Consider the following 15,881-nt stretch of genomic DNA (forward strand, 5'->3'; position numbering starts at 1 on the left):
CACACAAGTTAATTATGTGCATCCTTTTTATGCCAGCAATAAAAACAATCCACATAATCCCAGAACCCATGTGCTGGAACTTAACTGCTAGGATAGCAAGTCCCGTACTATGTCCCCCGGAACCAGGCATGGAGAGAATAGGAAACCACTACACCAATTGCTCCTGCAGAAAGTGGTTTGGCCCTGCCCCCCAGCCCTAACCAATCACTGAACTTTTTCCACCTGAGCCCACCCCATACAGCTTTAGAATCCTTCTCAATCAGCCCTACTGGTAGAATCTACCAAATGGCAATCAGAATGTGAGATAAAATGCATTTGTGATCCCTTTATTAAAAGCTAGTTCTGAAGGATGTTAGTAAGTATAATTCCAAAAAGAAATCCATAGTCAAACGTATAATTTAATTTAAATGCTGAATTAAAGGGGCGCCCGGGTGATTCAGTCATTTAAGTGGTTAAGCATCCCACTGGATCTGGCTAACTCAGGTCATGATCTCACGGTTCAATGGACTGAGCCCCATGTAGGGCTATGCACCGGCAGTGTGGAGCCTGCTGGGGATTCTCTTTCCTCTCCCTTAAAATAGGTAAACTTTAAAAACTAACTAAATAAATAAATGCTGAATTAAAGTTATGTACATTGCTTTATTGAAGAGTGTCTTAAAGCTTTTAATAATTATTTTGTGACTCTCTGAGAGGGGACTACATTATGCCACATTCCCCAAATTTATCTATGTAAATCATCAATTCTCTTCCTTGCCCCATCAGAGTATAGTCCAGGGCTGAGTCAAACATGTTTTAAGAAATGGCAGGAGAGGGGCGCCTGGGTGGCTCAGTCGGTTAAGTGTCCGACTTCAGCTCAGGTCTCTCGTGCTCTGTCTAGCTCTCAAAAATTAAAAAAATTAAAAAAAGAAATGGTGGAAGATATTAGATTTCTAAAACATTAAGTGCCATAAAAAGAATTGCCTTTGTGATGATTATTGGGATGTAATTTTTAATCCCCTAAAAAACAGGCTAAAACCAAAATAAAATATCAAAGTCTTGACATACGACTTTGTTCAGTTCTTTTTTATTTTATTTTAATTATTATTTTAACTCAGCATTTTTATAAAAAAGTATTTTTTATTTCAGAGAGACTGTGCAAGCAGGAGAGGGGCAGAGGAGGGGAGGCAGAAAGAGACAAAGGGAGAGAAAATCTTTTTTTTTCAAGATTTTTTTTAATGTTTATTTATTTTTGAGACAGGGGAAGACAGAGCACGAGTGGAGGAGGGGCAGAGAGAGAGGGAGACACAGAATCCGAAGCAGGCTCCAGGCTCTGAGCTGTCAGCACAGAGCCCAATGTGGGGCTCAAACCCACAAACTGTGGGATCATGACCTGAGCCGAAGTTGATGCTTAACCAACTGAGCCACCCAGGCATCCCAAGAAAATCTTAAGCAGGCTCCATGCTGTGTGGAGCCAGATGCAGGGCACAATCCCATGAGCCTAGGATCATGATCTGAGCTGAAATCAAGAATTGGAGGATCAACCGAGTCACCCAGGTGCCCCCGTTTTGTTCAGCATTTTGTTTGTTTCTTTTTGACAGACAGCAAGCATGCCCACACAAGTGGGGGGGGGGGGGCAGAGGATCTGAAGCTGGCTCTGCGCTGACAGCAGCAAGCCTAATGTGCGGCTTGAACTTAACGAACCAGGAGATCATGACCTGAGCCACCCACATGCCCCTTGCTCAGCATTTAAAAAGTATTTCTGACCACGAATCCTTTTTGGTGTAATACCTTTTAACATTGCTTGGTATTAGTGTCTATCAAAGAAACTGTAAATACGTTTCATTTCACGTGCTGACTCCCAACTGCTAAAGGTTACCAATTCTCTTTCCTTTTTTTTAAGCATCAGGTGACACAGAGCACAGTAAATCAGTGGTAAGCTTTGGGCTCATGTCTAAGCAGGTGATAGAAGACTGAAGGAGGAATGAATGAATGAACTGACATTTTTTAAATGCCATTTTGTGAAAGGTATGCTGGGAATTTTCACATGTGTGCTATTTGAACCTCCCTATAACCCAGTCTGGCAGAGATTAATTTTTGCCTTTAACATTAACAGAAATAGATTCAGAGAAGTCACATGGTTAGTAGGTGGTATGGTGGAGATTCAAACTCAAATCTCCTAACTTCAAGTCCTGAACTTTTTCCTTTTAAAGTACATTGGAGAGAATGAGGACGGGGCTGATGGCAGTGAAAAAGAAAAGTCCCTCAAGTTTCTCGGAGTATATTTTAAAATGTGGCGTTTGGGTGTGGGACTTCTGGAATGGTAGTGAGGATCTCTGTATATCTTCTCTAAAAAGTCATGAAAACAGTGGCAAAAATGGTCAAAATTAATTACTTTTAAAACTCTGGGAATTAACAAAAGGCTTGGGACAATCTGAGGAATACTCATTCAAGAAAAACTAATGAGACTCTGAAAGAACAGCAGGATTTGTGGCATTTTAACTTGGTCAATGCCAACACCCTTTCCCCAGCTCTGCAGTAGCCTTGTAGCCACCGGAAGGGCAGGCCAAGTTTGGAGCTCCTCAAAAAATACCACCCCCAGGGGCGCCTGGGTGGCTCAGTCGGTTAAGCGTCCGACTTCAGCTCAGGTCACGATCTCGCGGTCCGTGAGTTCGAGCCCCGCGTCAGGCTCTGGGCTGATGGCTCAGAGCCTGGAGCCTGCTTCTGATTCTGTGTCTTCCTCTCTCTCTGCCCCTCCCCCGTTCATGCTCTGTCTCTCTGTCTCAAAAATAAATAAAAAATGGTAAAAAAAAATTAAAAAAAAAAATACTACCCCCAGAGCACAGTCACTATTTGATGTGTCTTACAGCTCCCTGGCAAAGCCTCCTTTGCAGAGTGTTGTAGTTATCTGACTTGACTCACAGTTTTCTTGGAAGGAAAAACCCTATTACCCAGGGTGTTTGTCAAAAATAATGAGCAGAAACTATTTAACATCACAGCTGCCTGAGGCTGCCATAACAACTGGGGCAAATAAGAGCCTGGGAAAAATCGTAAAAGTAAGATTTGGGGAATGAGATGTCCATGGGCAACAGGGGATGGGGGTGAGGTGGGGAGGGGGCTATGTGAAGCTCTGACATATTCCTGGGAATTTAAACGGGTGTGCACATGCCCAGAAAATGCTTGAGATAGTCCCAGTCTTTCACCTCTGGCTGAACCTGGGGCCCTGTACAAGCTGAAGGCTAAAGCAGAGTTGTAAACCACCTGAGAGTTGAAGTCATGCCTAACACACACATAGGGCCCCTCAGCAAAGGGTGAATGAGTTATTCATTCAGAGGGTGGAAGATCTAATTTCCAGATTTGCCATATTATCTAAAACATCAGTTTTCCAAAAAACAAATTATAACGCACATAAAGAAACAGGAATGCATGGGTAAAAAAAAAGGCAGTCAAAAGAAACTGTCCCTTGGATGAGGAAGGACATATTGAACTTACCAGACAAAGACTTTATATCATCTATCATAAATATGTTCGAAGAGCTAAAGAAAAATGCCTGAAAAGTTAAAGTATGATAACAATGCTATACCAAGTGGACAATATCAGTAAAGATTATAAAGAAGAACCAAACAGAAACCCTGATTTGAAAGTATAACTGAAATGAAAAAATGACCATAGGAGGTCAACAGTAGATGTAAGCTAGAATTTGAAGATAGGTCAATTGAGGTTATTAATTTCTGAGGAAAAGAAAGAAAAATTGAAGAAAATTCTAAAGAATCTCCAAACCCGTGGAAGACCACCAAATATACCAACATATGCATAATGGGAGTTCCAGAAGGAGAAGAGAAAAAGGGAGCCTGGGTGGCTCATCCGACTTTGGCTCAGGTCATGATCTTGCTGTTCATGAGTTCGAGCTCTGCATCAGGCTCTGTACTGACAGTTTGGAGCCTGAAGCCTGCTTCAGGTTCTGCGTCTCCCTTGTCTCTCTGCCTCACCCCTGCTCGTATTCTGTCTCTCTCACTCTCTCTCTCTCTCAAAAATAAATAAACATTAAAAAAAAATTAAAAAGGTCTCAAGTGTGATGAAGACATTACCTACATACCCTAAAAGATCAAGGAACTCCAAGTGGGATAAATTCAAAGTGTTCCACATTAGGACACATCAACGTCAAACTGTCAAAAGTCATAGAAAAAGAGAATTGTAAAAGCAGAGAAAAATTATCCATTATGTACCAGGGACCCTCAATGAAAATAGTGGCTGACTTATCAGAAACCACGAGGCCAGAAAGCAGGTATGACATGTTCAAAGTGCTGCAAGATAAAGACTATTACTTCAAAAATGAAGAGTGATGCCAGCAAAAATGGCAGAGTAGGCAGCTCCAAATGCCCATCCCTCCACAGGAACATTGATAACGCAAGCAGAAACTGTTAAAACCTACTTTGTCAGGAGCGCCTGGGTGGCTCAGTTGGTTAAGCATCCAACTTCAGCTCAAGTCATGATCTCACGGTTTGTGGGTTCAAGCCCTGCATCGGGCTCTGTGCTGACAGCTCAGAGCCTGGAGCCTGCTTTGGATTCTGTTTCCCTCTCTCTCTGCCCCTCCCTGGCTCACACTCTGTCTACCTCTCTCTCAAAAATAAACATTAAAAAAAAAAAAAATTAAAAAAAAAAAAACCCTACTTTGTCAGACTTCTCAGAAATAGTCCAAAGTTTATAGCATACAAGCAAATGAAGAATCAAGAGGAAAAGGGGACTTAAAAACAATCACAAAGCTTTATGGCATTTTTATTTACTCTTGCCTCACCCATTTCCTAGCTCCTGGAGGTCTTGAAGAGGGCAGCCCATGTTCTCAGTATGGGACCCTGGTCCTGGCTCCAGAGGGAACACAGCAGTCCTTATTCACAAAGAATTGTGTCTCTCTGTTCTAACTTATCCAAGGGTTCGGACTTGTCTTTGTCATGTCTAGCTTGGAAACCACCGTGGGCAGAAAGGTGATGGGCGTTCTTAGAAAACATAAGATGAGCGGGCAACCTGCAGTCTTCTAGGGGAAAAGATGATGGGTGAAGGAAACACCAGAGCACCAAAAGCCTAGGGAATAAGATTCTTTGGAAAACCAGAGTATTCAAAGGTGCCCATGTATACTGAGGAATTCAGAAAGCCACATGCATGCCCAATGCAGGAAACCTGCTCGCAAGGGCCGAAGAAGATCCCAAGATTTTGGTTCTGGCTGATCTCAAGGCTCAGTGAGAGCCAGAAGTGAAGGCTGAAGCTTAAGCACTGAAGAAATATTCCAGCAAAAAGCCCATCTGCAAAGACTGCAAAAGGATTTTTCCTTTGTCTTGAGTGGTTTTCCCTTTCTCTTTTCCCTCCCTCTTTTCATCTCTCTCTTTTGGTTCCTGGCACTCAAGAAAATTGCTGTCAAACACTAGATGAACACAAACTAAAAGAACAGATACTTCAGAAACCACACATGAAAAAAAAATACGCTTTACAATATAGTTTAGAAAATGACTAAATAAAGCGATGAATCACGGTAATCTACCCCCAAAACCAAGAGCACACTGTGTTAGCTACCTTGACAGCAAATTATATTTAAAAAAACCCAGAAATGACTAAATAAACAGCTACAGCCCACAGAAAGCAATAAATACAAATGCTGAGGAGTGGGAAGAATCTGATTTCCAGAGAGCCACATTATAATATTTTAAATGTCCAGATTTAAAATTACAAATAATGCAAAAAGAAACCCTAGAAAGTATGGCCCATTCATAGGAAAAAATTAACAGAAACTGTTCCTGAGAAAGCACAGACTTGGGTTTTACTAGATTTTAAATCAACTGTCTGAAATATGCTCAAAGAGCTAAACAAAACAAAACAAAACAAAAAACTAGGACAAAGAACTAAAGGAAACCAGGAGAACAGGTCTCAAAACCTAGACTATATCAATAGACAAAATTATAAAATACTACCAAACAGAAATTCTGAAACTGAAAAGTATAATATCTGAAATTAAAAACAACAACAACAATGCACTAGATGGGTTTTAATTACAGATTTGAGCAGGCACAGGTATAAACAAATTTGAAGACAGGTCAACAAAAATTCCCCACTCTGAGAAGAACAAAAAAAGAATAAAGAAAAACAAACAGAGCCTAAGCAATATACCAACATACGCATAATGGGAGTCCCAGAGACAGAAGAGAGAAAGGGAACAAAAGAATATATAAAGAATTCATGGCCAATTTGTCATTTATACCTCAACACAAACGGGGGAAAAAACACAAACACAAAAAGAACCACACACACAAATATTAAGGACTGAAAACTCCCCAAACTTGATAAAAGACACAATCTACATATTTAAGAAGCGCGACAGGCTCCAAGAAGGATAAAAGCAACTCACTGCCCATACTGGACACACCATAATCATCAAATTGTCAAAGCCAGACAGAGAATCTTGAAAGCAGCAAGAGAAAAGCAACTTCTCAAATACAGGGATCCTACATGATCCCTCCAGAACAGGTTTCTCATTAGAAACCATGGAGGCCAGAAGGGAGGGCAATAACGTTTTTAAAGTGCTAAAAGAAAACCAAACTACCTACGAAGAATTCCACATCTGGCAATAAGATAAAAACTGAGGGAGATCATTGCTAGAAGACTTGCTTTGCAAGAAAAATGCAAAAAGGAATCCTTCAAGCTAAAATGAAAGGACACTAGACAGTAACTCCAAGCCATGTGAACATACAATTCGGCAAAGATAATTACATAGGAAAGAATAAAAGTTATTATTGTATTTTTGATTTGTAACTCCTCTTTTTATTTCCTACATAATTTAAAAGACAAATGGATAAAAATAATAATAAATCCATGTTAATGGGCATATATGAGAATACAACTTGGGATAACAACACATAGAGGAGTGGAGTATAGAAGAGCAAAGTTTTGTATGCCATATGCACTGAAGCTAAGTTTGTAGTCAAGTAGATTGTTATAAATTTAGGATGTTAACGAAATCCACCTGGTAACCAGTAAAAACAAACCCAAAAAACTGTTTTAATATACACAAAAGGAAACAAGAAGGGAATCACAATAGTATACTATAAGGTATCAATTAAACACAAAGGAAGGCAAGTAATGGAGGAGATGAAGAACAAAAGAGTATAAAATAAACAGAACACAAGTATCAAACTGGCAGAAATAAGCCATTCCTTTTCAGTAATCACTTTAAATATAAATGAAGTAAATTCTCCAATCAAGATGCAGAGATTGGCAGAATGGATTTTAAAACATGATCCAACTATATATTGTCTACAAAAGATGCAAACAGACTGAAAGTAAAAGGAAGAAAAAAGATTTTTCATACAAATAGTAACCCAGAGAGAGCTAAGGAGGACATATTACATCAGATGAAGTAAACTTAAGGGCAAAAGCTCTTACAAGAGACAAAGCAGGACATGATAAACTGGAAAAAGAGTCAATCCATGAAGAAGATAAAATAATTACAAACATATAATTTATGGCACTTTGCACCAGAGCCACAAAATATATGAAGCAAAAACTGATGTAATGGAAGAGAGAAATAGATAATTCTACAATATAGTTGAGGACTTCAATATCCCACTTTTGATAATGTATAGAACTAGACAGAAGATCAATAAGAAAATAACAGGATTTGAATAAAATGTAAAACAAATATATAATACTCTGCTCAACAACATCAGAGTACACATTTTTCTCAAGTGTACATAAAACATTCTTCAGGATATATCACATGTTAGTCCATAAAATAAATCTCAATAAATTTTAAAAGTTTAAAAGCCAGCTAAGTATCTTCTCCAACAGCATGAAATTAGAAATCAATAACATAAGAAAAAATGGAAAATTCATAAACATGTGGTATTATATAAAGCAATTTTAAACAACCAATGGGTTAAAGAAGAAATCACAAGAGAAATTAGAAAACACTTAACAGATGAATGAAAAGAAAAACACAACGTGCTAACACAACGTATGGGGACCCAGTGAAAAGCAGTGCTTGGACGGATATTTACAGCAGTAAAAACCTCTATTAAAAAAGAACAAATACCTCAAATCAAAAACTTAAATTTTTTTTTTTAGTGTCTGTTTTTTTATTTTTGAGAGAGAGAGAAAGAGACAGAGTGCAAGCGGGGAAGGGCAGACAGAGAGAGACACAGAATCCAAAGCAAGCTCCAGGCTCTGAGCTGTCAGTACAGAGCCCGACATGGGGCTCAAACACATGAACATGAGAGCATGACCTGAGCCAAAGTTAGAGGCTTAACCAGCTGAGCCACCCAGGCACCCCCAAAACTTTTAAATCGATAACTTTATATCTTAAGGAACTAGAAAAATAGGGGAAACTAAACCAGTGCTAGCAGAAAGAAGAAAAAAATGAACAGTAGAGAATAGATGGACAAAACAGAAAATAAACAGATAATAGAGAGCATCAATGAAACCAAAAGTCAGTTCTCTGAAAAGATCAACAAAACTGTCTCTTCAGCTAGAATGACAACAGAAAAAAGAGAAAGCCTTTTGACTGTACCCAATTGAAATTACCAGTTGATCACCTTTAAAGAGCATTCTGATATGAATCTTCTAAATAAACCTATGAACTTGACAGAGTGTAGGCTGTGAAGTGAGACTGTCACTCTGGGCCTGAGGGCAGTTTCCAGGTGTAATAAAGAAAGTCTGGAGCAGGAGTAGAAGACCTGTATCCTAGCCCTACTACTGGTGACCAACTGGCTGCGTCATTTAACTTTTTGGATACCCTCCTAATCTATAAAATTGGATGGAGGGGCCTCTTCCAGATATAAGATTACCATGATCTTAGATAAGGAAGTTAACATTTTAAATGGTTGCCGAATTTACTCAAAGCTTTTAAATCAGTAGGTAGACTAATTTTAATCTAACAGAACAAAATCTAGGACATGTTCTCACCTAGCATGTGATAGGCTCATAATAAGAACACACGTTATGTAATTTATCTATACTAATTGTAACCTCTACCATCTTACAAATAACATTAATATGGAACCAAATCCTGGTCTCTTTTAGGAGGTGACCAAAACAATTACAAACAAAATGGTTCCCATCCCATGTAAACAGTGTACTCACCTTTCACTTTCATTGTTGCCGAGAAATGTTCCAAACTGTGAGGCATATGCATGCTCAAAGAGCATGATGAGGAAATTCTCATTAAATTCAAAAGAACAGGGAAACTGACGAAGTATCTGCCACACACAGTCCAAGAAGAGAAGAAATACAGGGGACTCCCACTTCTGCTTACTATTACAATAGGCTGACTGTGCGCAACGCTGCTGAAATGGGTGACCAGCCTAAGACAGAAGATGGAAAGGTGACAGTCATAGCCTACTGAGATCACATTACAGCACATTCTATTAACATATTTCACACAGTTACAACAAAACTTATTAAATGGAACGTCATGTAATTTGGATGGCTGCTGTTTACATTAATGATTTCTTGGCTTAAAACAATTTTTAGCATCTAAGGAAAGAAACACAACTTCCAAACATATAACAAGGCCATGCAGTTACGGCATAACCATAAGAACTGCAATTATCCTTGGTGAACTTCATAAAATAAAATTTTCTAGGTCTCTGTAATTGGTAGCAAAGTCAAAGAATGTAAGGTCTTCAAGTACAAAACAAAAGACAGCTATCACATTTTATCTGTCCAAAGCACTGCAGATTGTTGTAAGCTACGTAAGCCTCACTACTAAATGGAAATAAATCTGGGGCTCTCACAGACAAACTTTGTAAAGTCACTCCTGATATTCAATTTTTAATTACATATGGGAAAAAAGTTAGTGTGAAGAGATATTTATGAATACTTTTATATTAGAGATAAAAATTGTCCCTAGCTCCCCTCTTCTCTCAAAAAGAATTGGAGGAGTCTGACATGTACTGACTAAAGGAAATTCAAGAATCATTTGGCTCTCTGGCCCACCCAGAACCTGAGTACTGACCTTGTCCCAAATGACACCCTTCTAGGTATTTCACAAACTTGCTTTATCTTTGGATCCTTATACTACTTTACCAGACAAAGATAATGACATCAGCATTTTCTAGTGGCTAATGGTACTTCGATACTCATTAAAATGGTAATATATGAGTAAGTAAGTCACATTCATTTTATTTGTTTGCTATGCATCATGAGGAATGTGGCTGAATGGATTTTTGCCAAATATTTGGGATGGTCTGATTTGAACAGAGATACAAATCAGTTGTCAGGCAAGATAGACAAGGTATCCATAACAGCATTAACACGCAACAAACCTGAATTTTAACTAGAAGGTCCAGAAATTATTTTTCTCCAGAGATACTTCCACTTTCAAGATATATCTAAACATCTGTTCTCAATCACAATTATTTGCTAAGTTACACAGTGTATATACATTTATAAATTAATCTCTGACTTGGAAGTTTCAATCTATTTCATGAGAACTTTCTTTCAGTTGTCATTCAGCATTACGTGATAGCACTGCATTGTCTCCTAGGGATAATAGAGCAGCTGCGCATGGTTCCCTGACCTCAAAGGAATCACTTTATTTGGGTCTAGGAAACAAATCATGAAGACAATGGATGGATTTTATCTGTGAAGAAGGTTAAGGTCCCAAGACTTCAGGACAGCAGTGACATTTAGCTGTATCTTAAAGCATGAGAAGGATTTCACCTGGTTAGGCAAGAGGATAGAGGGGAACCAGACAAGCAAAAGGCAGAAAGCACTAAAGCACACGTCTTATAATTACAAATCCCCACATCCCTTTCCTGCTTTATGTTTTTTATCTCTAGCAAAATTAAGCTCTGCAAGACAGAGACTACGTTTTACGCTCTTTGTTCTTTCCCTTGTAGGTAACAAAGTACAACTAGTGAGAGCTTGTTAGGGGAATAAAATGCCAAATGAGCAATATAAGCAAAGACAGGTACAAAATTGAGAGGCAGTAAAGATTATAAACATTTACTGAGAGGAAGACAGATTATTTGCCTCCAGAAAATTAAACATATAATGTAAACATTTTAATCAAAACTTCATACATTATGTCTGTCCTACAACTAGGATCACACCCATTATTATTAGCAGTTCCTGTGCACATCAGTGTTTCTCACCTGCAGCCACTCTCTTTCTATCAGGGCCTCAAAACCACGGATGGTCCTGCTTCTCGGTTCCAAGATGATCTGGGCCAGGGAGGTAACCTGAAGTGTGGAATCAGTTCCTTCTGTTCCATGAATCAATATGGATGCCCCTTCCCTGATAGGAAAATCCAGAGTACAAATGGGATACTCCCAACATGGTCAATCAACTCTGTTAATAATAAACATTTCCTGAGTACAAACTCATGCATTCTGCTCTGTCCAGCAGGGTTTAGAGTCTAAGTAAGGCAAATGAAGAGAGCTTCTCTTAGGAGAAATAAATAAATAAAACTATAAGTTCCAAATTTCACATGGCAAGAACCTCTTTAACTTACAACAAGTTTCACAAAACTTTTTAGTTGAATTTTTTCTCCCTTTACAAAACCCAAAAGCAGTCCTTATCATGCACACACAGTAAGCACTTACCTTTTCTGCCTATTAAGTTAACTAAAGCCTTTTCTCATCACACCTAGGAACACACACTTAAAGTTATTTTTCTGTATCTCTCTGACCTTGATTCTATCTTTCCACCTCAGCTGACTGTAAGGATGCCTTCATAAACTGTAATGTAATGAATCTAGGAAACAAGTCCTAAACCACATTTTTAGAAACATGAAAACAAGATACATAAAACAAAACATAAAAATTTCAATCTAGAAACTCAGTGGCAATGATACTATTATACCACAATATTTAGGAGGAGTCTGGGGCCCAATATTCTAAAGAGAGTGGAAGGAAACACCAAAAACTAAACTAACTACATTCTTTCCTCTCCCCTTCTACCTCTTATATTGAAATGACAGTGAATAAAATTTCCCAGAAGAGTCTCCAGTTTGGTTACCATTAATTCTTTTCCCACATACATATATACTTTACGTAGCTATAACATAAGGTAATTTCTTACTATTTCCACTTTTATTATAAACATTTTCCAATGTTTCTATACCACCTTTAGAAGTATTGTATTCATGGTTATATAATATTCTATTAGGTGATCAACTATAATTTGCTGAAATGTCTGAGAATTAGACATTTAGGTCATTGTCAATTTTTGTTACACTACAGATGACATACTTAGCTTTTTGTCTTTTGCTGGATCATTTGAGAGTTCTTAATTTGAAAATAAAGGTCCCTGGTTAGGTTAACAACCTTATTCTAAGAATGAAACCTCATGACTAGGTAGAACGGTATGAGTAAATAGTTTAAGGCTTCTGATGTATATATTGAATCTATATATCTTAGTTATCTGTGGCGTATTTTAAATTCAATTCAATTCATTTAAGGTCTATTTTTACATTTTGAGCAGTTAATTATAAGGGCAAACTTTTATGGAGGTATAAATAATAAGCCTAATATCAGAAAAGGTAACTCAATCATGGCAAAATAAACCAAAACCTTCAACTCTTGTTAAGAATGTGGAAGTCCTTGTTTAAGGTGGCCAGCTGACTCTAAACAAAGATGGAGATAGCAAATACTGTTCTGCACCTAGGGTTCCCTTAATCTGCAGCATCCCATTATTACGGCTGCAAATTCGGACAACACGGTGAGAAATGTTTATTACAATTTATGGTTCATAAGAAAACAGAAGCTCTGTACTCATCATGTAAGGGGAAATCTTTTTAACTTGGGTTAAAAAGAAACAGAACCTTTAATATCAACACCTCATCATTCTGTAGTATTGATTTGTCTGCCGTAGAACCTCTTCTCTAACTCCCATATTTCGTTAGATAAATGAGCTTTGAGCTTTGCCTAAAACAAAAAACTAGTGACAGCCTGAGAATCCAGACCAAAAATCTCTACCGATTTCTGGTGTTGTCACTAATTCACCACATGACCTTAAGCAACCCATTCTATTACCAATTTCTCACTAACCACAAAAAAATTACATATGTCTATTTCCCTAATTTGGAAGCACCAATAAGACAAGTTACAGTTTCAAGGAAAAGTGTCATCCAACTATGTAGTGGCAATACTTACACCTACCTATTGTCTCAGAAGAATCCCTTTCTTAAAAGGGGCATTCTAAGCTTCTGCAACAACTTATACCAGAGTTCTCTGTTCAAGTCCTCTGCTTCAAGCCTCAAGGATTAGCAACCTTCAGCTGAATGAATAAACTAAAATCACTTCATAAACTTTACGTCACTGCCATCGGGTTTTCTCAACTTGAGATCCTGTTATAATGGCACGTATCAAGTACTTTGTAATAAGATATCTGAGAGATTAGAAAGAATCATTTTACTGTGTAACAAAATTACATGTTTCCTCTCATTGATATTTCGAAAGTAAGAAGGCAAGCCTGGCCCTCTGAGAACAAATAAGAAAACTTCTTTTCATTCTTGTTCACAGTTTAAGCAAAGGAAAATAGGTAGATTCACAATTCAAGGATTTTATAGAAAAAAAGAGTTCCTTTAGTATTTAAAAGCTTTGTGTCCTTGAAGATGTGTGCCTGTGGTTCATATTTGTTCAACAAATATTAATCACCAATTAAATGCCAGACTCTATGCACACACTTCATTGATAGCACTGAATGGCATTGACCACCTTATACAGTAATTTATGCAATGATCTCAACATAGAATAGAGACTAAAAAACTTTTAACAAATATATAAACACATGTCTGGATAAAAGTAAAGTCTAGTTAGCGCTGTGTGTCCCATTTCAGAACACCGAAATACACTCTACCTGTCGATACACTGAGCCGCTAGACAGGCAGTTGTAAGAATCTCTTTGATGTGAGTCAGCCAGTTAGAAGCCTCCAATTTACTGAGCCATCTGTCCATGTTATGTGTTTGGTCATTACAAGCTTCCACGAGTTTGATTAAGCTCTCCTGAAGAATGTGATACCTTTAAAAAATAAGAAAAAGTAAAAAGAAAATAGAAAACACACTGATGAAGAGAGAAACCAACCAAAACTTCAACCTCCAATATATCCAAGAGGAAAAGTAGCTCAAAATGGTATAAAAATATTTACCTTACTGACAATAACTTGATGATTAAACACTGAAAAAATAATATGTAAACATGGCAGCAAAGATACTTAAAATGCCTGTCATGGTAAACCATTCCTCACCTGAACAGATTAAACCCAGTTTACATAGCTAAATTACCTGACTGGGGAGTGGGCCAGAACACCGCATTTTGTAAGAAGTCACGAGGCCGCACCACTGACACCTGCAATCCTATTTCCACAGATCCAACACTGGATACCCAGTACCTTTAGCAGGGATGCCCAGGGCCAGCTCAGACCCCACTGTTTTATTAGCTCCAACTCCCACCCACCCTTCCAGAAGTCCCTATAAACCTCTAATTGTAGGCATAAACAAGATGTAGGTGGAGGAAACAGGGTGGGAGAATAGGAGGGTGTGGGGGAAAGTGTCTAGTCTTCTGACTTAGAAAAATATACTTATCCGTGGCGTATCTGTTCAGTAAGTTTGATGACCACTGATCTTACAAGGAGAGGAGCAGACCTCTGACCTTGCGGAGATGAAATTTCAGAGTTAACTTAAGAGGAAGCATGCTCGATGTAAATTAAAAAAAATAATAAATAAAATAAAAATAAATAAATAAATAAAGCATTAAAAAAAAAGAGAGAGAGAGAAAAGCATGCTACCTGACTAAAAGTCAGCTGTGGGCATCCAAGATACGTTTCCTGCTTATCTTATAAAACGCAACAGGAGATCCAGCCGATTTCCGACTCTAAGTTAATGCGTAGGTTCATTTGAGAACTTGTGATTTTTGCAGCTAAGGGCTCACCCATTCTAATTCGCTTCAAATAAGAGCCTACTACTGTCTCCAGAGTCTGTTACCTCTCAATGGACTTATGAATCCGCCTCCACTGGGGATAATGGGCTTCTTGTTCAAAGCCGCCGCCTTTGGCTCTAGCTTGCTGAGCTACATTTAAAGACCGTGTGTCAATGATGTAGCCACGTTTCCCTGCCCTGAGGGTAGCATTTATCAGCTTTTCATCTTCTTTGCACCTTCTCCCATTTGTGCCAGTGAGTGGCTGACCGCTTCGCATGATTACCTAGAAGCACGATGCAGTTTAAAATTTAAGAGTAGCTGCTTTGAAAGTTTCTGAAAATAGAAATAAATTAGCTAGATTAAGAGTATCTCAAAAACAATTGTGTGGCACTTTGAAGATGAATATGATCGTAAAATAAAGAAATATTTCCACATATTTGCAATAGTTAATAACTGTAGAACAAAAATAAGCCTTGCACTTTAACACAATTTTTCTTCCTACTTCTCAAAATACTTCCACATAATAAATTACAATTGCTAAAAAGATCAATTACCACAATTTGTTTAGTTAGTAAATTGTTTACTGGACATGGCCCTGTAACAGAGATAATAATAATGGCCTATGTGCCAGTAAACTTTTGCTTCAACTACATAAAGAGGGTTGGCAGGTTTAATCAAGAATTATAAAGAGAGAGATGGGGTACCTGGGTGGCTCAGTCAGTTGAGCGTCCAACTCTTGATTTTGGCTCAGGTCATGGTCCCAGGGTCATAGGATCAAGCCCTGCATCAGGCTCCATGCTCAGCATGCTCTACTTGGGATTCTGTCTCCCTCTCCCTCCCTCTCTCCCTCTCTCCCTCCCTCCCTCCCTCTCTCTCTCTCTCTCTCTGTCTCTGTCTCTTTCTCCCCCTCTGTCCCTCTCCCCAGCTCAAGTGTACTCTCTCTCTCTCTAAAATAAGAAGAAGAAGAAGAAGAAGAAGAAGAAGAAGAAGAAGAAGAAGAA

General features: G+C 38.3%; 1 protein-coding gene across 1 annotated transcript in view; it reads right to left on the minus strand.

Moving 5' to 3' along the window:
• Positions 1 to 15,881, minus strand: part of MTMR9 (myotubularin related protein 9) — a 54,035-nt gene that overhangs the window by 10,869 nt on the left and 27,285 nt on the right. Inside the window, exons 5-8 of the mRNA XM_049631372.1 lie at positions 14,946 to 15,163; positions 13,822 to 13,983; positions 11,115 to 11,256; positions 9,100 to 9,320 (exon numbers count right to left, since the gene is read on the minus strand). Coding sequence (XP_049487329.1) covers positions 9,100 to 9,320; positions 11,115 to 11,256; positions 13,822 to 13,983; positions 14,946 to 15,163 — 743 coding nt within the window. The remainder of the gene's footprint in view (positions 1 to 9,099; positions 9,321 to 11,114; positions 11,257 to 13,821; positions 13,984 to 14,945; positions 15,164 to 15,881) is intronic.

The sequence above is a fragment of the Panthera uncia genome, chromosome B1 (assembly GCF_023721935.1).
Source record: "Panthera uncia isolate 11264 chromosome B1, Puncia_PCG_1.0, whole genome shotgun sequence".
Lineage (NCBI taxonomy): Eukaryota > Metazoa > Chordata > Mammalia > Carnivora > Felidae > Panthera > Panthera uncia.